The sequence below is a fragment of the Triticum dicoccoides genome, chromosome 2B (assembly GCF_002162155.2).
Source record: "Triticum dicoccoides isolate Atlit2015 ecotype Zavitan chromosome 2B, WEW_v2.0, whole genome shotgun sequence".
Taxonomy (NCBI): Eukaryota; Viridiplantae; Streptophyta; class Magnoliopsida; order Poales; family Poaceae; genus Triticum; species Triticum dicoccoides.
This window is the reverse complement of record NC_041383.1, coordinates 445433025-445457323: the sequence shown is the minus strand read 5'-3', so window position 1 is coordinate 445457323 and position 24299 is coordinate 445433025. Positions and strand designations below refer to the sequence as shown.

The 24299-nt window shown below is 43.9% G+C and overlaps 1 protein-coding gene and 1 long non-coding RNA gene across 12 annotated transcripts; both read right to left on the bottom strand.

Annotated features, from left to right (window-relative positions):
- Window positions 1-9625: 9625 nt before the first annotated feature.
- LOC119364123 (transport inhibitor response 1-like protein Os04g0395600) lies at window positions 9626-13878 on the bottom strand. Its single transcript, XM_037629534.1, has 5 exons — window positions 13515-13878; window positions 12482-13402; window positions 11310-11805; window positions 10399-11215; window positions 9626-10057 (listed from the first exon to the last, which is right to left on the bottom strand). The coding sequence occupies exons 2-4, from the start codon at window positions 12931-12933 to the stop codon at window positions 10439-10441; spliced, it is 1725 nt and encodes a 574-aa protein (XP_037485431.1). The 5' UTR covers window positions 12934-13402; window positions 13515-13878; the 3' UTR covers window positions 9626-10057; window positions 10399-10438.
- Window positions 13879-15750: 1872 nt separating this feature from the next.
- Window positions 15751-23755, bottom strand: LOC119364122. Of its 11 annotated transcripts, XR_005174695.1 has the most exons (16): window positions 23241-23751; window positions 22966-23154; window positions 22669-22784; window positions 22172-22248; window positions 21736-21846; window positions 21531-21671; window positions 21254-21431; window positions 21041-21132; window positions 20863-20919; window positions 20080-20210; window positions 19854-19959; window positions 17408-17453; window positions 17092-17159; window positions 16663-16941; window positions 16415-16576; window positions 15751-16026 (listed from the first exon to the last, which is right to left on the bottom strand). It is a non-coding gene; the product is annotated as an uncharacterized LOC119364122 (long non-coding RNA). The 11 variants fall into 11 exon arrangements; XR_005174699.1 differs by having other exon boundaries at window positions 17092-19959; window positions 21531-21555; window positions 21648-21671; window positions 23241-23755; XR_005174691.1 differs by having other exon boundaries at window positions 17408-19959; window positions 23241-23754.
- Window positions 23756-24299: the final 544 nt, after the last annotated feature.

Here is a 24299-nt window from a genome sequence, read left to right as displayed (position 1 = left end):
CGGTTTGCGATTTAGAATCGTCCGGATCAGTGTCAAAGCTTGCATCAACGTAACCTTTTACGGTGAGCTCTTTGTCACCTCCAAATACGAGAAACATATCCTTAGTCCTTTTCAGGTATTTCAGGATGTTCTTGACCGCTGTCCAGTGATCCAATCCTGGATTACTTTGGTACCTCCCTGCTAAACTTATAGCAAGGCACACATCAGGTCTGGTACACAGCATTGCATACATGATAGAGCCTATGGCTGATGCATAGGGAACATCTTTCATATTCTCTCTATTTTCTGCAGTGGTCGGGCATTGAGTCTTACTCAACTTCACACCTTGTAATACAGGCAAGAATCCTTTCTTTGCTTGATCCATTTTGAATTTCTTCAAAATTTTGTCAAGGTATGTGCTTTGTGAAAGTCCAATTAAGCGTCTTGATCTATCTCTATAGATCTTAATGCCTAATATGTAAGCAGCTTCACCGGGGTCTTTCATTGAAAAACTTTTATTCAAGTATCCCTTTATGCTATCCAGAAATTCTATATCATTTCCAATCAGTAATATGTCATCCACATATAATATCAGAAATGCTACAGAGCTCCCACTCACTTTCTTGTAAATACAGGCTTCTCCGAAAGTCTGTATAAAACCAAATGCTTTGATCACACTATCAAAACGTTTATTCCAACTCCGAGAGGCTTGCACCAGTCCATAAATGGATCGCTGGAGCTTGCACACTTTGTTAGCTCCCTTTGGATCGACAAAACCTTCCGGTTGCATCATATACAACTCTTCTTCCAGAAATCCATTCAGAAATGCAGTTTTGACATCCATCTGCCAAATTTCATAATCATAAAATGCGGCAATCGCTAACATGATTCGGACGGACTTAAGCATCGCTACGGGTGAGAAGGTCTCATCGTAGTCAATCCCTTGAACTTGCCGAAAACCTTTTGCGACAAGTCGAGCTTTGTAGACAGTAACATTACCATCAGCGTCAGTCTTCTTCTTAAAGATCCATTTATTCTCAATTGCTTGCCGATCATCGGGCAAGTCAACCAAAGTCCATACTTTGTTCTCATACATGGATCCCATCTCAGATTTCATGGCTTCAAGCCACTTTGTGGAATCTGGGCTCACCATCGCTTCTTCATAGTTCGTAGGTTCATCATGATCTAGTAGCATGACTTCCAGAACAGGATTACCGTACCACTCTGGCGCGGATCTTACTCTTATTGATCTACGAAGTTCAGTAGTATCTTGATCTGAAGTTTCATGATCATTATCATTGGCTTCCTCACTAACTGGTGTAGGTGTCACTGAAACAGTTTTCTGTGATGAACTACTTTCCAGTAAGGGAGCAGGTACAGTTACCTCGTCAAGTTCCACTTTCCTCCCACTCACTTCTTTCGAGAGAAACTCCTTCTCTAGAAATGATCCATTCTTAGCAACGAATGTCTTGCCTTCGGATCTGTGATAGAAGGTGTACCCAACAGTTTCCTTTGGGTATCCTATGAAGACACATTTCTCCGATTTGGGTTCGAGCTTATCAGGTTGAAGCTTTTTCACATAAGCATCGCAGCCCCAAACTTTAAGAAACGACAACTTTGGTTTCTTGCCAAACCACAGTTCATAAGGCGTCGTCTCAACGGATTTTGATGGTGCCCTATTTAACGTGAATGCGGCCGTCTCTAAAGCATATCCCCAAAAAGATAGCGGTAAATCAGTAAGAGACATCATAGATCGCACCATATCTAGTAAAGTACGATTATGACGTTCGGACACACCATTACGCTGTGGTGTTCCGGGTGGCGTGAGTTGCGAAACTATTCCACAGTTTTTCAAATGTACACCAAACTCGTAACTCAAGTATTCTCCTCCACGATCAGATCGTAGAAACTTTATTTTCTTGTTACGATGATTTTCAACTTCACTCTGAAATTCTTTGAACTTTTCAAATGTTTCAGACTTATGTTTCATTAAGTAGATATACCCATATCTGCTTAAATCATCTGTGAAGGTGAGAAAATAACGATATCCGCCACGAGCCTCAATATTCATCGGGCCACATACATCGGTATGTATGATTTCCAACAAATCTGTTGCTCTCTCCATAGTACCGGAGAACGGTGTTTTAGTCATCTTGCCCATGAGGCACGGTTCGCAAGTACCAAGTGATTCATAATCAAGTGGTTCCAAAAGTCCATCAGCATGGAGTTTCTTCATGCGCTTTATACCGATATGACCTAAACGACAGTGCCACAAATAAGTTGCACTTTCATTATCAACTCTGCATCTTTTGGCTTCAACATTATGAATATGTGTATTACTACTATCAAGATTCAATAAGAATAGACCACTCTTCAAGGGTGCATGACCATAAAAGATATTACTCATATAAATAGAACAACCATTATTCTCTGATTTAAATGAATAACCGTCTCGCATTAAACAAGATCCAGATATAATGTTCATGCTCAACGCTGGCACCAAATAACAATTACTTAGGTCTAATATTAATCCCGAAGGTAGATGTAGAGGTAGCGTGCCGACCGCGATCACATCGACTTTGGAACCGTTTCCCACGCGCATCGTCACCTCGTCCTTTGCCAGTGCCCGCTTATTCCGTAGTCCCTGTTTCGAGTTGCAAATATTAGCAACAGAACCAGTATCAAATACCCAGGTGCTACTGCGAGCTCTAGTAAGGTACACATCAACAACATGTATATCACATATACCTTTGTTCACCTTGCCATCCTTCTTATCCGCCAAATACTTGGGGCAGTTCCGCTTCCAGTGACCAGTCTGCTTGCAGTAGAAGCACTCAGTTTCAGGCTTAGGTCTAGACTTGGGTTTCTTCTCTTGAGCAGCAACTTGCTTGCCGTTCTTCTTGAAGTTCCCCTTTTTCTTCCCTTTGCCCTTTTTCTTGAAACTAGTGGTCTTGTTAACCATCAACACTTGATGCTCCTTCTTGATTTCTACCTCCGCAGCTTTCAGCATTGCGAAGAGCTCGGGAATAGTCTTGTTCATCCCTTGCATATTATAGTTCATCACGAAGCTCTTGTAGCTTGGTGGCAGTGATTGGAGAATTCTGTCAATAATGCAATCATCCGGAAGATTAACTCCCAATTGAATCAAGTGATTATTATACCCAGACATTTTGAGTATATGCTCACTGACAGAACTGTTCTCCTCCATCTTGCAGCTATAGAACTTATTGGAGACTTCATATCTCTCAATTCGGGCATTTGCTTGAAATATTAACTTCAACTCCTGGAACATCTCATATGCTCCATGACGTTCAAAACATCGTTGAAGTCCCGATTCTAAGCCGTAAAGCATGGCACACTGAACTATCGAGTAGTCATCAGCTTTGCTCTGCCAGACGTTCATAACATCTGGTGTTGCTCCAGCAGCAGGCCTGGCACCCAGCGGTGCTTCCAGGACGTAATTTTTCTATGCAGCAATGAGGATAATCCTCAAGTTACGGACCCAGTCCGTGTAATTGCTATCATCATCTTTCAACTTTGCTTTCTCAAGGAACGCATTAAAATTCAACGGAACAACAGCACGAGCCATCTATCTACAATCAACATAAACAAGCAAGATACTATCAGGTACTAAGTTCATGATAAATTTAAGTTCAATTAATCATATTATTTAAGAACTCCCACTTAGATAGACATCCCTCTAATCCTCTAAGTGATTACGTGATCCAAATCAACTAAACCATGACCGATCATCACGTGAGATGGAGTAGTTTTCAATGGTGAACATCGTTTATGTTGATCATATCTACTATATGATTCACGCTCGACCTTTCGGTCTCCGTGTTCCGAGGCCATATCTGCATATGCTAGGCTCGTCAAGTTTAACCTGAGTATTCTACGTGTGCAAAACTGGCTTGCACCCGTTGTAGATGGACGTAGAGCTTATCACACCCGATCATCACGTGGTGTCTGGGCACGACGAACTTTGGCAACGGTGCATACTCAGGGAGAACACTTCTTGATAATTTAGTGAGAGATCATCTTATAATGCTACCGTCAATCAAAGCAAGATAAGATGCATAAAAAGATAAACATCACATGCAATCAATATAAGTGATATGATATGGTCATCATCATCTTGTGCTTGTGATCTCCATCTCCGAAGCACCGTCATGATCACCATCGTCACCGGCGCGACACCTTGATCTCCATCGTAGCATCGTTGTCGTCTCGCCAATCTTATGCTTTCACGACTATCACTACCGTTTAGTAATAAAGTAAAGCATTACATCGTGATTGCATTGCATACAATAAAGCGACAACCATATGGCTCCTGCCAGTTGCCGATAACTTGGTTACAAAACATGATCATCTCATACAATAAAATTCAGTATCATGCCTTGACCATATCACATCACAACATGCCCTGCAAAAACAAGTTAGACGTCCTCTACTTTGTTGTTGCATGTTTTACGTGGCTGCTACGGGCTTAAGTAAGAACCAATCTCACATACGCATCAAAACCACAACGATAGTTTGTCAAATAGACTCCGTTTTAACCTTCGCAAGGACCGGGCGTAGCCATACTTGGTTCAACTAAAGTTGGAGAGACAGTCGCCCGCAAGCCATCTCTGTGCAAAGCACGTCGAGGGAACCGGTCTCGCGTAAGCGTACGCGTAAGGTTGGTCCGGGTCGTCTCATCCAACAATACCGCCGAACCAAAGTATGACATGTTGGTAGGCAGTATGACTTGTATCGTCCACAACTCACTTGTGTTCTACTCGTGCATATAACATCAACATAAATAACCTAGGCTCGGATGCCACTGTTGGGTTTCGTAGTAATTTCAAAAAATTTCCTACGCACACACAGGATCATGTGATGCATAGTAACGAGGGGAGATTATTGTCTACGTACCCAACGCAGACCGACTGCGGAAGCGATGACACGACGTAGAGGAAGTAGTCGTACGTCTTCTCGATCCAACCGATCAAGTACCGAAACTACGGCACCTTCGAGTTCGAGCACACGTTCAGCTCGATGACGATCCCCGGACTCCGATCCAGCAAAGTGTCGGGGAAGAGTTTCGTCAGCACGACGGCGTGGTGACGATCTTGATGAACTACAGCGGCAGGGCTTCGCCTAAACTCCGCTACAGTATTATCGAGGAATATGGTGGCAGGGGGCACCGCACACGGCTAAGGAATAGATCACGTGGATCAACTTGTGTCAACTTGTGTGTTTAGAGGTGCCTCTACCTCAGTATATAAAGGAGCCAAGGGGGGAGGGGGCGCCGGCCAAGAGAGAGAGGCGCAGGAGGAGTCCTACTCCTACCGGGAGTAGGACTCCCCCCCCCCCCCAATCCTATTCCAACTAGGATTCCCAAGGGGGAAAGAGGGAGAGGGGTGGCCGGCCACCTCTCCTAGTCCTAATAGGACTAGGGGAAGGGGGGAGGCGCGCAGCCCCCTTGGGCTGCCCCTTTCTCCTTTCCACTAAGGCCCACTATGGCCCAAATAGCTCCCGGGGGGTTCCGGTAACCCTCCCGTATTCCGGTAAAATCCCGATTTCACCCGGAACACTTCCAATATCCAAATATAGGCTTCCAATATATCAATCTTTACGTCTCGACCATTTCGAGACTCCTCGTCATGTCCGTGATCACATCCGGGACTCCGAACAACCTTCGGTACATCAAAATGCATAAACTCATAATATAACTGTCATCGTAACCTTAAGCGTGCGGACCCTACGGGTTCGAGAACAATGTAGACATGACCGAGACACGTCTCTGGTCAATAACCAATAGCGGGACCTGGATGCCCATATTGGCTCCTACATATTCTACGAAGATCTTTATCGGTCAGACCGCATAACAACATATGTTGTTCCCTTTGTCATCGGTATGTTACTTGCCCGAGATTCGATCATCGGTATCCAATACCTAGTTCAATCTCGTTACCGGCAAGTCTCTTTACTCGTTCCGTAATACATCATCTCACAACTAACATATTAGTTGTAATGCTTGCAAGGCTTTATGTGATGTGTATTACCGAGAGGGCCCAGAGATACCTCTCCGACAATCGGAGTGACAAATCCTAATCTCGAAATACGCCAACCCAACATCGACCATTGGAGACACCTGTAGTACTCCTTTATAATCACCCAGTTACGTTGTGACGTTTGGTAGTACCCAAAGTGTTCCTCCGGTAAACGGGAGTTGCATAATCTCATAGTCATAGGAACATGTATAAGTCATGAAGAAAGCAATAGCAACATACTAAACGATCGGGTGCTAAGCTAATGGAATGGGTCATGTCAATCAGATCATTCTACTAATGATGTGACCTCGTTAATCAAATAACAACTCATTGTTCATGGTTAGGAAACATAACCATCTTTGATTAACGAGCTAGTCAAGTAGAGGCATACTAGTGACACTTTGTTTGTCTATGTATTCACACATGTATTATGTTTCCGGTAAATACACTTCTAGCATGAATAATAAACATTTATCATGATTATAAGGAAATAAATAATAACTTTATTATTGCCTCTAGGGCATATTTCCTTCAGCTGCATCACTCTTTCCTCTTCAAGGAAAACCAACACAAGCTCAAGACATAGCAAGAAGGATTTCTGGCGCCGTTGCCGGGGAGGTCTTCGCTCAAGTCAAGACATACCAAGTACCCATCACAAACTCATCTCCCTCGCATTACATTATTTGCCATTTGCCTCCCGTTTTCCTCTCCCCCACTTCACCCTTGTCGTTTTATTCGTCCTTTTTTTCCCAATCTCCTCTCTCTCTTTCGCTTGCCTTTTTGTTTGCTTGTGTGTTGGATTGCTTGTCACGATGGCACAAGATAATACCAAATTGTGTGACTTTTCCAATACCAATAATAATAATTTCCTTAGCACTCTGATTGCTCCTCTTAATGATGTTGAGTCTTGTGAAATCAATGCTGCTTTGCTGAATCTTGTTATGAAAGATCAATTCTCCGGCCTTCCTAGTGAAGATGCCGCTACCCATCTAAACAACTTTGTTGGTTTGTGTGAGATGCAAAAGAAGAAAGATACGGATAATGATATTGTTAAATTGAAGTTATTTCCGTTTTCCTTAGAGATCGTGCTAAAGTTTGGTTTTCGTCTTTGCCTAAAAATAGTATTGATTCATGGAATAAGTGCAAAGATGCTTTTATCTCTAAGTATTTTCCTCCCGCTAAGATCATCTCTCTTAGGAACGATATTATGAATTTTAAATAACTTGGTCATGAGCATGTTGCCCAATCTTGGGAAAGAATGAAATTGATGATTCACAATTGCCCTACTCATGGTTTGAACTTATGGATGATTATACAAAAAAATTATGCCAGATTGAATTTTGCTTCTAGAAATTTTTTAGATTCGACCGCGTGAGGCACTTTTATGGAAATCACCTTAGAAGATGCTACTAAACTCCTTGATAACATTATGGCTAATTATTCTCAATGGCACATCAAAAGATCTACTAGTAAAAAAGTGCATGCTATAGAAGAAATTAATGTTTTGAGTGGAAAGATGGATGAACTAATGAAATTGTTTGCTACTAAGAGTGCTCTCATTGATCCCAATGATATGCCTTTGTCTACTTTGATTGAGAATAATAATGAATCTATGGATGTGAATTTTGTTGGTAGGAATAATTTTGGTAACAATACTTATGTTATCTTGAGAGAAGCCACTAGTGAAACCTATGGCCCCGGGGTCTATCTTTTATCATATAAGTTTACCATCTACTTTTATTTGCATCTTTACTTTTCCAATCTATATCATAAAAATACCAAAAATATTTATCTTATCATATTATCTCTATCAGATCTCACTTTCGCAAGTGGTCGTGAAGGGATTGACAACCCCTTTATTGCGTTGGTTGCGAGGTTCTTGTTTGTTTGTGTAGGTGCGTGGGACTTTTGAGGAGCCTCCTACTGGATTGATACATTGGTTCTCAAAAACTGAGGGAAATACTTACGCTACTTTGCTGCATCACCCTTTCCTCTTCAAGGAAAACCAACGCAAGCTCAAGACATAGCAGCCCTCTGCTGGATCAAGAGCTCAAGGGACATCATCACGCTGGGCGTGCGCAGAACTCGGAGATGTCGTACGTTCGATACTTGATCGGTCGGAACGAGAAGATGTTCGACTACATCAACTGCGTTAAGCAAACGCTTCCGCTTTCAGTCTACGTGGGTATGTGGAAACACTCTCCCCCTCTCGTTGCTATGCATCTCCTAGATAGATCTTGCGTGAGCGTAGGATTTTTTTTTTAAATTGCATGCTACGTTTGCCAATAGTCGACCCTGCCGCACACGTCCATTGAAAAGGACAGGCACGCGGCCCTTCGACACACTGCCAGGTGGGCCCTCGGTTGGTGGCCACATTTATTATGACCGCTGGGGTGGTTGGACGGCCAACATGCGGGGCCGCAGCGGACATAGAGAGGACGCCTGGCGCCTCCGCTTTGCATCCACGCCGACGCATTTCAGGCGCAATTTTGGGCCGGAATGGGTCCGCGCGGACGTGAAGCGGACGGTTTTCGGGAATGGGTCAGCGGGTTGGGCCACAGTTTTTGTCCACGGCGACCAAAACGGACGTGGGCGGACGAAATGGGTCGCCCGGTTGGATTTGCTCTAAGAGCATCTACGACCGGACCCCCACATCCACCCTAAACACCGGCGGGCTGTCCGGTCATTGCCGAGATAAACCGCACCCAACCGGACTCCTCACAGCTAGTTCAATCCCCCGGACAGTCCGGCAACCCCCATGTCTAGCCTATATGTAGGGTGGATATGGAAAGGCCCGAACGCGCCCGGGCGCGCCGTCACATCGGACCATCCAGATCCAGGTCATCCAAATCTGTGCTGGAACCGCTGCCACCCGGCTTAGACAACAATGAGGCACTCCATGCCGCAATCCGGCACTCATACACCTCGATGGAGACTTATGTCGTCGTCGACGTCACAAAGAACACATCGGCGCTCCAACGGGTGCTCGAGGAATCCACAAAGCTAGCGCGAGAGAAGGATATGGCGGCGAAGAGAGCCGCCCGGCTCGTGGCAGAGCAGAATAGCGTCATCCGCCGCATGACAGGGTTCCTCATCTCGTCCTCCTCCGCCACGACGGGCGACGACCCGCCGCCGGCCTAGTTGTTTTATCTTCTATTTAGGTTTAATTTAAACTCTGTCATCCCTTCTGATTTGGTATGTTTTTATGTCAGCCCTTTTGGATGAACTTTGTCGATATCCGATTTGGTATGTTTTTATGCTATCTTATGACCTACGTACTACACATGTATTTGTATAAAATACAATGCAGCCATATGGAGTTTGTGGTTGTGGAGTGAGTAAAATGGGCTTTGTCCAGGCACTGCCAGTATGATGCGTCCATATGGGGTTTGTGGTTGTGGAATGAGCAAAATGGGCTTTGTCCAGGCACTTGCCAGTATGATGCGTCCGGAGTCGTATAGAGCACACATAAAAGGGTAAGATGTGGCTTGATTTCGTTGGCTTCCCGGCCACAGAGAAAACAAAAGGGCACAGGCGGCATGCGCTCGTCCGGACGCACACAATATCATTAGCTAAAAAACACAAGGGGCGGTAACAAGTGCCGAAAATGAAGTAATGTGCTGATGAGCAACAAATTATTCCAGCCTCTGCTGCATGATTTCACGGGAGCAAGATCATTGGCCATCGTCCTTTCGGTCAGGTTCAAACAAACGTTTACAACAAGAGCAACAGCGACAGCAGTCACATTCCACTGTGGCAATGTCAAAAGCAAATGGCTACGGAGTACAGCATAGTACAGGAAAAAGGAAAAGGAAGGATTGGTTGGTGGGTGGTCCTCTTAAGAAAAAGAAAAATGCACAGGATAAAGGCAGTGGCCATATGACCAGACGCTAAAAAGGGAATGATGGATCGCCGGACAGAGATGCTCCAGGATAAGGAGCACACTGACGTGGCTTTTCCTGGCGCTGCAAAGCCGAGGGGGGCAGCGGGAGACTTGCCACTGTCCACAGGCCCCCGCCGGATTCCATTCCGCCGACCATCTGTAAAAGCAGTCCAGTATAGGGAGAGGTCAGATGAAATGGGGATCATATCATGCAATATATCAGCAGACTCTATGCGTCGGCACTATGATTGAGTAGCTACAATCTAGTGAGCAAGTAGATAGAGATTTGGACGAATAAAGTTGGTTTGACATCATTTTCAACTATGTACTATATTTTCATCTTTTGAAAAATCATTTGCAAGTTGTGTGTTGCATGCGCAACATATTTAGAGGATCATATGAGCTGAGGAGAAACAAAAGAATGCAACTTCAAATTTTACATTCTTCAAACAAACAAGATATTTTTTAAATGAAAGTAGATAATTTGAGAAGGGTTACCTTTTACAGCAAGGAGATACCAGGCAATTCTCAACTAGCTCTATAGGATTTTAACAAAATTTGGCGCATCATCCCTTGCCCCAGCAGTTGTGCGGTAAACATATAACTTGTCAACTTTGGGGATTCCATGGTTCTCGTCCATTTCATTGCTCTCATCCACCTCATTTATAACCTCCACATTAAGCATTGGCATCTTTGATGCAAGGATTTGGCACCCTTTTTCTGTGACATTGCACGATGACATCCAAAGGGATCGCATTGTCTCATACTTGGTAACATTCTCCAAGAGTGCAGCATCACCAAATGGGCTATCTCTAATCTCCAGCTTCCTCAAATTATTGCATCCTTCCATAACATGCATCATTCCCGCATCACTATCTCCAGCAAATGCTATTGAAAGCATCTCAAGTTGTTTCGCGAATTTACCAATATACATGAAAACCTTGTCGGTGAGAAGACCCGATATTGACAATCGCCTTAGCCCTTTGCATTCACGAACAATAGCACCAAAACCTTCATCTAATGGTTGGTTTGTCATGGCATCAGGCTTCCCAGGCTCAAGGATGCAGAGTCTGAATCGCGTGAAATTTGGGCAGTTCTTAGCTATAGTAAGCAGTGCGGCATTCGTCATTTGATGACAAAAATATAGCAATGAGCTCAGTTTTTGACAGCCCAAGGATATTGCAACAAGTCCCTCCTCTGTTACTGGGGAATACCCGGCGATATAGAAGTCTGACGGGAATACCCTGAGTTCTTGTAGATCCTTGCAACTGGAGGCCACCACTTGCAAGCCCTTATCCGCGATGCAATCCAGTACCTGCAGTGTACAGGATAAAGGCTCAAACCCTGTACTGAATTGTCTTAATCAAGCATAAAGATAGTAAGGTGAGTGTGGCAGCAAGGGATCTCACCCAAAGACGTTGGAGTTTCACACAGTGGCTGATCATTTTGGTGAGATCGGAAGAATCAAGTGTCGGAGCATAGCTCAAATTTAAACCTGTTAGTTGCCCACATACAGGATAGATGAATGGAAGGCACAAAGGGGAGGCATCCCAAAAGCCCGACAAACTCCTCAGCAGTTTGCATTTCTCCAATGCAAGGGTCAGCCTGAGATACAATTCAGCTTGGAAGTCATCTGTCAAGTTCCCAGTCCCTAGATCCTCCAAATTAGGGGCGCGCATTAATATCTTCGAGAGTGTATCTACTGACACAGATCGATTCAACCTCAAACTCCGAAGACTTGGGGACCTAGCAACAAGTCTCTCTAATGAACCAGCATTAACCTCCCCTTTGATGCAGGCGAAATTCAAGGAGACAAGGGACGTGCAGGAATCAGGGAAGCAGGAGAGCCACCTTGGCCCTCGATCATCCACCTCATTTTCCTGCAAATCTAACTCCCTCAGGAGTCTAGACCAGATAACAATATAAAAAACAATGTCAGTGTATTGACCATTAAATGCACGTAACAAGAGTAGATTGGTGCCTTTAATGAGATAATAATAATGCATTAATGAAATTAATCAGAACTTGCATCCTGCCCTAGCAGATTGTGTGCACCATGAGCATAACAATACCAATTCATCCTACCAAAAAGGAAGTATAGACAAAATTAACTGATAAAATGTAAAGTCTAACAAGCTAAATAAAAACATAACAGACATACTATACATGAATCTAACACAAGAATGGTCCGTCAAAAAATGGCAGGTACAAAATTAGGATAGAACATCAGGATAACTAACTCAGGACATCAGATGCAACTGGATCATTCAAACCCTGAAAGAGTACTCATGCAATTCGGGAGAGTTTGTAGCTACAGAATTGTGCAGCAGATCAAATTTGATCCTTTCAACTTTACTTGCACATAACATTGGAACAAGTGCTGGATCTAGGCTTCAAACGAGTAATAACTGGCAGCACCGAAGCAAGAAGGCTAGTAGCTAATCAGAAAAGAGCAAGAAAGGCACTTCATATTTCAATACCTCACCATTTTAAACCATAAGATCTAGATGCACGCAGAAACTACAACAGCATATCAGAAAACTATGATGCCTTAACAAACTGCAATTTTAAGTACACTCACTTGCAGTGACTTGCAATAGCTGCTAGTCCATCGGTGCTGAACCCCTCACAGCTGATAAGAACTAGGGCCCTGAATCGTGGGAATGATTTGGCAAGCAGCTCCAGGCTCTCATCTGACACCACCATCCGCTTCATCCGCAGCTCCTCAAGACCCACGCAGCGCCTGGCTGCTGCCTCAATCCATGGTCCGGCATACCCACCCCAATCAGGTGGCACAAGGTTGAAATCAGCGAAGTGTGGTTTCCCCTTCACTGTCAGTGCCCGCACATTGGGGAACCGAAGCACCACACGCTCAGGGCGCACAGCATAGCAGTTACCCACAAAGACAGTTCGCCGGCTCAGCCTTTCAATCTCATACCATACCTTGCAAACAAGTGAAACCGTGTTCCGGTCACACTGCGCAGGCAAGAAGCTGAATATGTGCTCCACCACCTCCTCGGGAAAGTAGGTCATGGTGCCTTCCCCCAGCACCACCTTATTACTAGAGCTGCAGGACGGGATCTGTTTGCTTGCAGTCTCCAGGTTATCAAAGCTACTAAACAAAGCCAACGAAATCAACAAAATTAGCTGCAACCTTGCTCAACCAGACGCAGAGAGCACACAACTAATGCTGGCTTGGACAGATCAGGCTCCACCCAGATTTGTTGAGCCAAAACTGGCAACCAACACTGGCAACAAGCAATGGCAAGGGGACACTGGAAAGCGGCCTGGTTCACCTCATCTGGCAGGGCTGCAACTAGAGCAAGGGGCACAAATGGGTTTCAGATCTGCAGCTGAAGTTTCTTCAAGAGATACTAGTAGTTACTGCATCTGCCATCCATGCCCTATTTAGAACACGCAAACCCCCTAGTAACCCAGAACGGACAGCACCAAAATGGTTGGGAGGATTGCGACCGCCAGTCCCGACTCCTCCACCCGAAACCTGCAAAGAAAGATCAGCGACCGCTGAGTTCTTGCCGTCTCCGGGAACTTGCTAAGAAAAAGGAAACAAATAGCGACGGGGAGAAGGAAACGAAAATAAAAATGCAGCCTACCAACAGCTCAGATCCAGAGCGCCGAAACCTCCAGATCTAACCTATGGACGCCGCAGGTACTCCAGACTCCGAACCAAACCCATCCGCGGAAAAAGCTCTCCTCCAGCAATGATCGTGGGCCGCGGCGCCCCGGACCGAAAGCCCGCACCCGGAGCCGCCGGAGAGAATGACCCAAGAAATTCGGCGGGGCGCGGGGGAGACTCCGAGCGGAGGGGAGCCCCGCTGACGGCAGGCCGCGAGCGAGGATAAGACCCGAGGGAATCGGCGGGGCGGCCGGGGCGAATGCGACGCCGGAGCGAGAGAAGTGGGGAGCTTTGGGAGGGGAGGCAGCTGGGGGGGAGGTTGGAGGAGGGGAATGCTCTGTCCCTCTCTCTGTTCAGTAGTAGGAGGCTGGAGATGCACGCATCCAAACCAAAACCTCACCGGGTTGGTCTTTACGTGAGAAATTAAAAAAAATGATCAAAAGGTGAAGTACGAAAGACTGGTCGACGAAATACGAACGGGCCACCATATTCTGCTTGCCAAGGAATGCATTGGCCACCAAGGATCATTTGATTCAGATGAAATTTTAAACGGGTATAATTGATGGTGATGATTATAAATACTTGATAAATAAACCTGGAGGTAGAGCAAGTTTGTTTATTTGCGAGCAAATGTTCCAAATTTACTCATTGGTTATTTTTATATATTTTTAGTTCTTATATGTGTGGCATAAGAGAATCGTCAAAAATAAGAATTAACAAAGATTATTGGTCCAACAAATATGAATCGAAAACTTAATTTTGATATACCTCGAAACAATATATTCTCGTTGCCACAAGATGTATTGGCCGATAAGGATCACTTGAACCGAATGAAACTTGGAACAAGAATCGTTGATGTCACGAGCCGGTCCCTTATAGGAGCCTGAATCTCTGCGTTTAATGTGTCAGTCCATGCATCAATAACTGGCATGTACGGTCGAGGATGAAATACCAAGAATACATCACATGCCATAGTATTACATCATAGATCCAGTGCTTTACAATACACAAATGCTTGGCTCATGGGCTAGCTTATAATACAATCGTGCAGTGGAGATAATGTTCTAGTCTCGTGGCGTCCGTCCACTCACAGACAAGAGTTGAATATAGTGTCGTAACCCTATTTCATAAACTTGCAAACATGATACGCTACAGCCACAAGGGTCGCTACATTGAATGTATTGGCAAGCTTCATCAAAATTGGCTTATTGGATTCTCCCCCCAAGCAATCCCAACTACAAAGCAGGAGCGGGGTTTTACACCGCAAGGTGGCCCGAATCTGGGTAAATTATCGTGTCCACAGTTCTTCTTCTCTAGCTCGTGCTCGACGGAGCCTCGCCGTGAGGTTGCAAGGTAGAGTATGGCGGTAGCAGCAAGCACACCTCAGTGTTCGAACCTCTTGGTTCCCCGCGACCCAATTCTAACAAATACATACTTGTATAATACTCCCGTTGCAACAATGAGGTTCAGTAGGTCTAGCACGTCCTGTAAGAAGAAACTGCCACGCAAAACTTACTTTCTTCTTGGCTTCTTCCTCATACAGTACTACTACTCGTTCTCCTATAAACCTTGCGCTTGGCATCTCAATATTAAACTTGTGCTTAGCTCTTCGCCTCTTCAGGGAGTCAAACAATGATGGTACTACAATATATGCTTCTGGCTATCTGGCATCGAATGAATTGCTGCATGTCCACTACGTGGGCGATGGGTGAGGGGCGAGGGAGAGCGCGTACTATTACGTTTGTTTCAATATGGACTACATATAAAGCAAAATGAGTGAATCTACACTCTAAAATATGTCTATACTAGATTGGGATCGCGCCCTGGCGCGGGGGTGCCAGTCAGAACGATGTGATCAAGAAGTAATGTTCATGTTAGTACGAATCCTCGTTTAGCATATGTATTAAACAAAATAAAAGAAAGATGAAACATTTACTTGTAATAGAAGCAAGACATCATCTAAGTTCAACATCGTCATGAGATTTTAAGGTAGCATAGAGTTCAAATTCAGTGCGATCATGAGACCACGTAAGGTAACCACTTGACACTAAGTTCAGTACTAAGCGCAGGCGTGAGAGAATAGAAGCAAGACATCGTCTAAGTTCAACATCGTCATGAGATTTTAAGGTAGCATAGAGTTCAAATTCAGTGCGATCATGAGACCACATAAGGTAACCACTTGACACTTAAGTTCAGTACTAAGCGCAAGCATGAGAGAGCAAGTACTAATCTAACACAAAGTTTGCAGCTTATCCAATTAGTGCTCAGGTCCAAACCAAAAAGCAGGATACCGTCTACTACCATACAAAGATACATAGTCCAGATGATGTTGAGCAAAAAAAATCACAATATATTACATGGGAAAGAAACATGTCATTCTTGTACATAGGCGAACCCCTAACAAAGCAATGTCCTAGACTACTTAGGTATCATCTTCACACCTCCATGAGACTCCAGGTTGTAGCCTTAAAGATAAGTGTAGACAAACCCTGTCAAACAAAGTAATGTTTCTCTATTTCAGATTGGAAGAATCATGATAGAGCGGCATGAGACCACAAACAGTAGCATTGGTAAATCGGTAGCTGGATCCATCCAAAGCACCAAAACACAACCTCTCTACCGCAGTCTTCTACTAAACATCATCAACATGGATCATGCCAAACGCTAAATGTAAAACAAAGCAATCAATGTCTTCCAAACATAACAACATGATATTCTTTACCCAAGATCAAAAGCAAGAAAGTTGGTTCTTGGGATTTATATCGTAATGGAACCAAAAATCCTAATAATATTAGTACTTACTGAGCATTTCACGACACCTAGATCAGTTAAGAAAATTCTATCTTCCCGGACCACCACAAAGAGGAAGGGACGAACCTGGGAACCTGTAGGTACAACACACTCTAAGCACGGAGGCATCCATGCCAATCCGAAGGAGTACCCACCGCATGCCCAAACCCCGCCACCGGACAACAGGCATAGCAGTGTTTCCCAGCAGATGCAGCAGCAAGGAACCTAGTGCTAAACCCCAACCACAACCTGCGTAGCACAAGAGGATCAACATACATGAGCCATGGCCCGACACTCAGCGAGCAGAAAAGGTGAACAGCGGAGAGGGCGCTCACCGCTGCCTTGTTGGCAACGTCACTGATGCCTCCCCTACTCCCGAAGGCGTCAGTGGCAACGGCGGGGCTGAGGATGAGGGAGAAGGCCTAGTCGCTGGAGGGGCGATTGGTGGTTCATATCACATCTCGCCTCTCTGCTTCCTTCGATGTATATTGGGGCTTTCTATGAAGGAGAGCCACATGGAAAGGCACAAAAAGGAGGAGGCGGCTCACCTCGGCTTTGGGGCTTTCTAAACCATATTGTCACATTTATTTAGTTCCTTTTTTCCTTTGATGTATCTGCATCAAAGACCCTAGGGTTAACTTTCTTGGATAAAATTTGTGCACACACATAATCTTTCACGATCCAGGCACATCTGAACCTGTAGCCATGATATACAAAGTTTTTTTTAAGAATGCAATCTTCTTTGTGGTCAATTGGCAACATACCTGCTCCAGAACAAATGAGTTTCTGTATCTTTGCCATTGGCCAAATGTTTCAACTGAGAATCAAATTCCTGGTTGAGAAAAAAAATAAAGGTTGTCAGAAAAGAGCACCAGCAAGATGAGCACATCATGAGTACAGTATATGAACGGTTTATCCATAATTCTAGTGCGCGTGCAAACTTAAAGCAACTTCTTGCATGATTTCAGCAACCTCATTGATCTCTCCCTACTCCTCTTTGATTTTTGCAAGTCTTTTGATCAATCTACCTTTCTCTATCTCCACATGTATCCATAGTGGATGCCAAAATGAGATTCTTACCTTCCATTTCACTTGTAGTTTCCAATGCAATGATTTACCCTGCAGTCTAAATGAGAGGAGTAGAACTCAAAACTAAATTAGGTGCTTAAGGCTCAAAAAATGAAAGCAAGTCAGTCCATCAACAATTGTACCAAGTGCAATCTACTTTACACAGAACTAAGTGACCTTAGGTAGTTGAAAATATATGTATCATCGACACACAGTGCTCCGACTAAAGCTCATACGGGCTATAGAAAAAGCGGGATGAACAAACCTTCAACATGTGCTCATTATATTCAAAGGTAAACAAAACTGATGTCTCATTGTGGTCAATTTACTTTATAGATGTACTCATTCATGTATAATGGACACTCAAGTTTTTTTTTCTTAAAATGAGGTATACAGCTATACAGACTGGATACTCGAGTTCCATGGTAATAAACATTCAGAGAAGGAATATACACCTAGAAAGAACAGTCCCAACAAAAATGAAATATCGGTTACTCTCATAAGTGGTAATGCACATTTTATTTTGAACATGGTCATATTCAGTGGAGAGGGAGGGGAAAAAACAGAGCAAAGAAAATTGGTCAAGCTGGATTGAAATCACATACAAGCAGTACTTATATTTCAACTAAGCACGAAAGGCATTCAACATACTGTAATCTTGAAGAAAAAGTTTTTCGTAGATAAAACAAATAATTGTTTGTGTCCTAAACCCATCTCGTACAAGAACATGAAAAATAGCAAGTGTTTTGGTATACTGAAGCATCAGCCAGAAGGCTATAACTACTCAGTTCAGTCCAACAGCAAATCTAAGTTTCTGTTCTTTCCAGCCAATCACAAGCATCCAAATATATGTGTACCAATATAGTCTAGTATCTTAATTAAACGGCACTCAAACAATGTATACAGATTTAGAGTACTTACAGATTTAACTCTTTATCAAAATATTACATGGATTTATCAATCGATCCACAAGAAGGGTAGCTTTAGAATTTCCGTATCTTATTTTGTTCTTAATACTAAATCCATTCAAGCTATTTATTTTGTACTATCGATCCAGTAGTCGTTGTACGGAAACATATCTTACTCTTCGTTCTAAATCCATGTTGCATGACGTCACTTGACAGCAAACCTATTCTCAGAAGGCACAAACATTGCCAAGGAAAGAGAACGGTAGGCATTTAGAGCTACAGCAGACGTCATATTTCTTCAATCCAAAAAATAGCCAAAACTTTATAACCATGTTTAGCTATTTTTTCCTATCTAAAGATTTGGTTGTTGTTGTCAGTCCATATGTGTATGGATCAAACCAGCCTTTGTCTAGTTTCTTGTGTCACCTAATTATACTACTAAATCCTAACATGAAACTGTTTGGACACCGAACCAATAGCGAGCGTAACCTGTAGTTTAATACAAGGGAAAACCTGAAAAGGCATTGTCGATGGTAATGGTTGCTGGTCTATCTCGGTCAGCTCTGGATGTATTTTGTTTTACAATCGGAACTATGATGATAGCGGATCTAGTACCTCGCCACCTCCACAACATATAATTAGCATGCTGATAGTGTTATTATCATGTGAAAAACATCATAAATTGACATATACATTTGCTGCCTGCCATGGCCTGTCTATTGTGTGAGTATTAATACATTCGAGTGTGGATTATAATACTTTCAGAGCATTAATCTGAATACTTACACATGGACTCTGTAGGTTCCTTTCCTAACATTTAGAATGTCGACAATTTGCCCTTTTAAACTATAATAAAAATGCAGAGAAGCAAGTTTCCTCCCCTTTCTATTATTAATCCACATGCTGATATGCTTCATGACGAGTAGGCATATGTCATCCCTCATCTTCTCATGTTAGAATCACTCATTTCTCATTTGTTCATGTATGCCTGCTAAATTATCTGGTAAGAAAAAAAAAGGTTCTAACGCATATTTTACTGAACAACAAAGTACATGCTTCATGTTTGTGAGTACCTCAAAAATCTGTGCACGTCTGAGTCTGTGTTTGCGTGTGTGTGCGCGCGTGTGTGTGTGTGTTTGCTCAAAGAACCGTATGTGCTCATGTGTGCCGCTCATCATGGTCATGTGTGCCGCTCATCAATTACTCTGCTATCTGAAACCTAACGCTAATTTGGATACCAAACAATGCAAAGAAATTCAGAGCAAGACCAGACTAAACTTCATCTGATCTCAATAAAAGGGATTATAAAATAGCTAGACCATCAACCTACGCCATCTTCTTTTTCACGCCTCGGATAGTATATCTTTAAATAGAATTGTTCGTGCCAACTTATATTGCAGTAATTCAAAGGATAAAATTTGTCTAGTTGAAAAATGAGAATACACTATCCATGAAGGAAAATAGACATGGGTGATCTGGACATAATTTAGAGTTACAATTAAGGAAAATAAAACGATTTTTGTGGTACCACAAAACTGCAGTGATCTGACCTCTCCGACAACGCGCGCGGGCATGCAACACTCATCAAATGTTTTATTTACTCCCTAATGGCCCCTCACCTCCTCCGTGGTGCTCGCTAGAGGGAGCAAATATGCACTGCAAATTTTCAAGTTACAGTGGCCATTAGAAAGAGGCAAACATATGTGGTTGAATAATACAAGACAACAAAGAACATTGCCATTATGACTGAACCGACGTACTATTGCTACTCCTCACCATGGTACGCACAAGGCAGTCAGCCCTGGCATCCCCGCAAATATAAGGAAAAGAAACAGTAACAACATTGTCCCCATTTATAAGCTGCTTCCTCTAATCCCTATCTATGAACTGCTTCTGTTGACAATAACCTGAAAGAACACAAGGTGCATGAACCTTACATGTATGCACACAACACGAGCATGCAACAATTTTTCAGGACAAAGAATGAAAACAAATGTGCATCAGTTACCAGGCCATTTAACTTAAAATAATCATTAGCCAAACACTAAACTTAACTATATGGAAACCATTTAACTTTAGACATTGCTACCTTTCAATTGGAAAATATCGCATCTGTTTATGAAGATGCATGGCACTAACAAAACTTCCAGAACTATAAGAAAAGAAACAACACCTGGTTATTTTAATTACCTACGATTCTATCTATCATTGATTTATGATTTTCAATATTTTACTTTCTAGCTCTTATATACCATCATAGATAAACATTAAGCTTTCTTCTTAATTGTGTATAATAGCTGATAGTATTCAGATATCTCACTCCAGCACAATATAAGTTCCATCGGTTAATTCAGATAGTGGTAAAAGTCATATTTATAACCATTCAGTACAGCTGATGTACTCTTAATTTTTTTGATATGGAATAATCATATAGAGACACATGACGTATCTTCTTAGTTCAACAATTATTAATCCCAGATCATCCCAAAAAAGTGTAGCTGAAGCAAATAAATAATCTAGGCATACATAACGAAAAAGCAAGTATATGTCACAAAGTACCTCATGAACCTGCATCAGACCACCTGATAGTTACAGGAAACCAGAATTTTCAGTAACCTGAAACCAGAAACCAGAATTTGCATGAAACCATAAGAGTTACAGATTGAAAGGGAAACATCAAACCTAGACAGATGGATTAACTCAGCCAAGCAGAATGACGGGTGAATATGTTTCTAACCATGTGCTGAGCAAGTCGGAGCAGGGGAGCATCCTCTTGCAGGCCAAGATGGCGGTCAACAAGGTCCGAGCCCAACACGACATCATCGTCTCCTGCAGTTCCAAGATGATGATAATGATGAGAGAGAGAGGGAGAGAGGGAGGGAGAGGGAGAGAGAGCTGCAGCCAAGCCCCTCCTGACGATGGAGGAGAAGGACGGGCGACGGGGGAGCACCTGCAATGGACATAGATGGAGGAGCCGCATCAAGCGCCTCCGGCGAGTGCTCCTTGCCCAACGCCTCTGCCGCGCCGCTCCTGGGTCAAACTGACAGCACGCACTGGATGGCCCGGGGATTCCTTACAGCCTCTGCTACCCTAGACGGATCAACTTCAAGCACAAATTCATCATGCACCTACAAAACGTAAAATCATAACTTTAACCTGTCTATATTTAGAAAATACATAGGCGCAGAAATCCAAAAAAAATAAGTGATGACCATGTCGTAAAATACCTGCAAAAGAAGGTGACAACACCCTCTGATTTGTTAAAAGTTCTGCGTTAGCCCATCCATAGAATCAAGTGTGTTACTCCCATTGGTAATTACAGAATGACTGTTAAGCATAGCCACCTTGATAATATCAGCAGCAAAACCCTGCATATAATAATATGTCAATACACTGAAGCTAGCAACTAAAGAAAGGGAAATGTTTGCTAACCTGGCAAATATAATTAACTGCTCATTTCCGTGCTTGAGCTTTCTCTCTACTATTTCTAGCGGTAATTTTTGAAAGGAAACGTCTCTCCATCCCATCAAGGTCTCAACACATCTGTAAGTATTACAATTCTTAAGTTGCCTTCATAAGCTTTGATGCGCAGGTCACAAAACAATATTCCATAATAAGCAAATGAACGTGAATGCAGAAATATGTTGGAAAAGGCTCATTTATCATTGATATTGGATAGAACCAGGGGTTCAAAAACCAGCAGCCAACACCGCTAGTTTTCTCTTAAACCAACAGACCCTTCTTTCAAAATGTTTAACAATATCGTCATTTGTGCTTTCGTCTTACAGTAATCTCTAGTACATCGTATTAACTTGGAAAAGAGAGGAACTAAATCAAGCTAGGCAATAGAAGAGCAAGAGGAGCTTACCCATCTTCTTCTTCCCGCGCTTCTCCGGACGAACGGCGGTGGCTCGTGTCGGGGCAGCATTTTGGGATCAACAATTACTACAATTAAAAGAATAAAATTTGAGGCCTCATCCTTAACTTGTAAAAGAAAATTAAGCCTGCACTTGATCCTGTTTCTTGCTAGTAATCAGTGAGTCCCTATTGTTAGCAAAAAAGGGACCAACATTTATCTTTGTTCTTGCAAATTGTGATTACTATCACTGAACAACAATACTATAGGACATAATGCAGTGCACAAATCATGTACATTTATGTTCTTATTAGCCAACTAAGCAAGCAGAAAAACTAAAAACAACGCATAATTGTGCATATAAGCGACAAGCAAGCAAACTGAAAAATCAACACCCTGTATATAGTATCTCTGCAACAATCTAATGACCAACATAACACTTATATATGTAATTCACAGCAAAAAATATTAGCTTTCTCATAATAAATAAAACAACTCTTGCATAATACCTGCAAAGCACAATCTGGTTGGAACTCACAAAGGCAATCAAGCTCACAACATCAGCAACCCCTCCTTTCCAGTGAATGTATCCGTTCAGCATATTGACCAATTCTCAATCCCTATTCTGCAAAGAACAGACAGTAACATCACTCAAAAGCTTGCTTGGATTTTCATCGAACAACTTGTAGACATACAACTTGTACACATGTACAAAAAAGATTATGCACAAACAAAGATGAGAAGACGAGTGCATCAGATAAGATAAGATATCAGGCTAATCAGGAGGAAGAGAGAAGTGTGGGTACCTGCAAAAAAGGGATAGAGAAATTGGAGGGGCATGGAGGTGGAATGATTGGGGTGCAGAGCCGCACGAAGCACTGGACGGGCATGGAGGTGGTAGGGTTTCTTCTTCCTCTTCTCCTCCTGCTCCCTCCCTTCTCTAAATCCCTCTTTCATCTCGTGCTAGGTACATGAGGCTGGCAGGGCTGACTGACCTAGAGGGGAAGGGAACACATTCAGGAGCTGGTACCAAGAGGGGATCAAAGAAGAGGAACATGAAGAAAGAGAGACAGAAATGAACCAGATAATCGCATCCGGCGTTCCCAGTTGCGGCTCCACGCCTCCCCCGCTCCTCCTGTCGTGTGCACGCGAAGACGACGGTGGCGTTCCTAGCGGCGGCTCCACGTCTCCCTCGCTCCTCCTGCCGCGTGCACGCGAGACGAGGCGACGACGCCGGAGAAGTGGATGGTGGGGATCCAGCAGGTTGGGCAACGGAGACGGCGGCAGGGCGAGCGGTGGCGGTGTGCGAGGCAGAGGAGGGCGAACGGAGGCGGCGGCGCGAGGGCGAGCGGTGGCGGCGTGCGAGGCAGAGGAGATCGAGAGAGGGAGAGGAGGAGGTGGGACGAGCTGGTTCGAGGCGATGGGTGGCGGCAACGGCGTCTCGAGAGAGAAAGGCGCGCGGGAGGGGAGGGGAGGGGAGAGGAGAACGGCAGCACGGCGGCGGCTGCAGGGCTCGATGGGTAGCGACGGCTAGGGTTGGGAGGGGATCGGTGAGGAGAGGAGAGTGGACGGGTGGGGGAGAGGACGACCCAGTGCCAACCCAATCACCCCCTGGACGCGCATAGCCGCACGGGGCGAACCACCGCACGACACGCACAAGGCCTGGACGCGAAATTACCAACGTACCCTCGGCGGGGGCAGGGTATTACGTGCGGTGGCACGAGATCTTTCCCCCGCCGACACGCGCGACGGGGCGACCGGGCCGGAACCAAGCCACGGTCGCTGACAACGGAGGCCCACCCGCGAACGGACCCACACGCCAGCGACCCTAGAACGGTAAAAACACAGTAAAAACGAGCGGGGGGAGGCGTTGTAGGAAGTTACTATTCATTCCAGCAGTAGATTTTTTCGATCCGACGGCGCAGATTCCTCCAGATCTTGATCCAACGGACGAGAACGCATCCAGAAATCGCATCCAACGGCCCAGAATCACTGAGCTCTGAGGAGGCTGTGTGATCCATCCTTCTCTTATTTCTGGATACATCAGTACTTGGAGTATGTAGTTCATATTGAAATCTGCTAAAAGACATATATTTCAAACAATATGATAATCTCTCTAACCAAGGTAGGGACAAGGAGT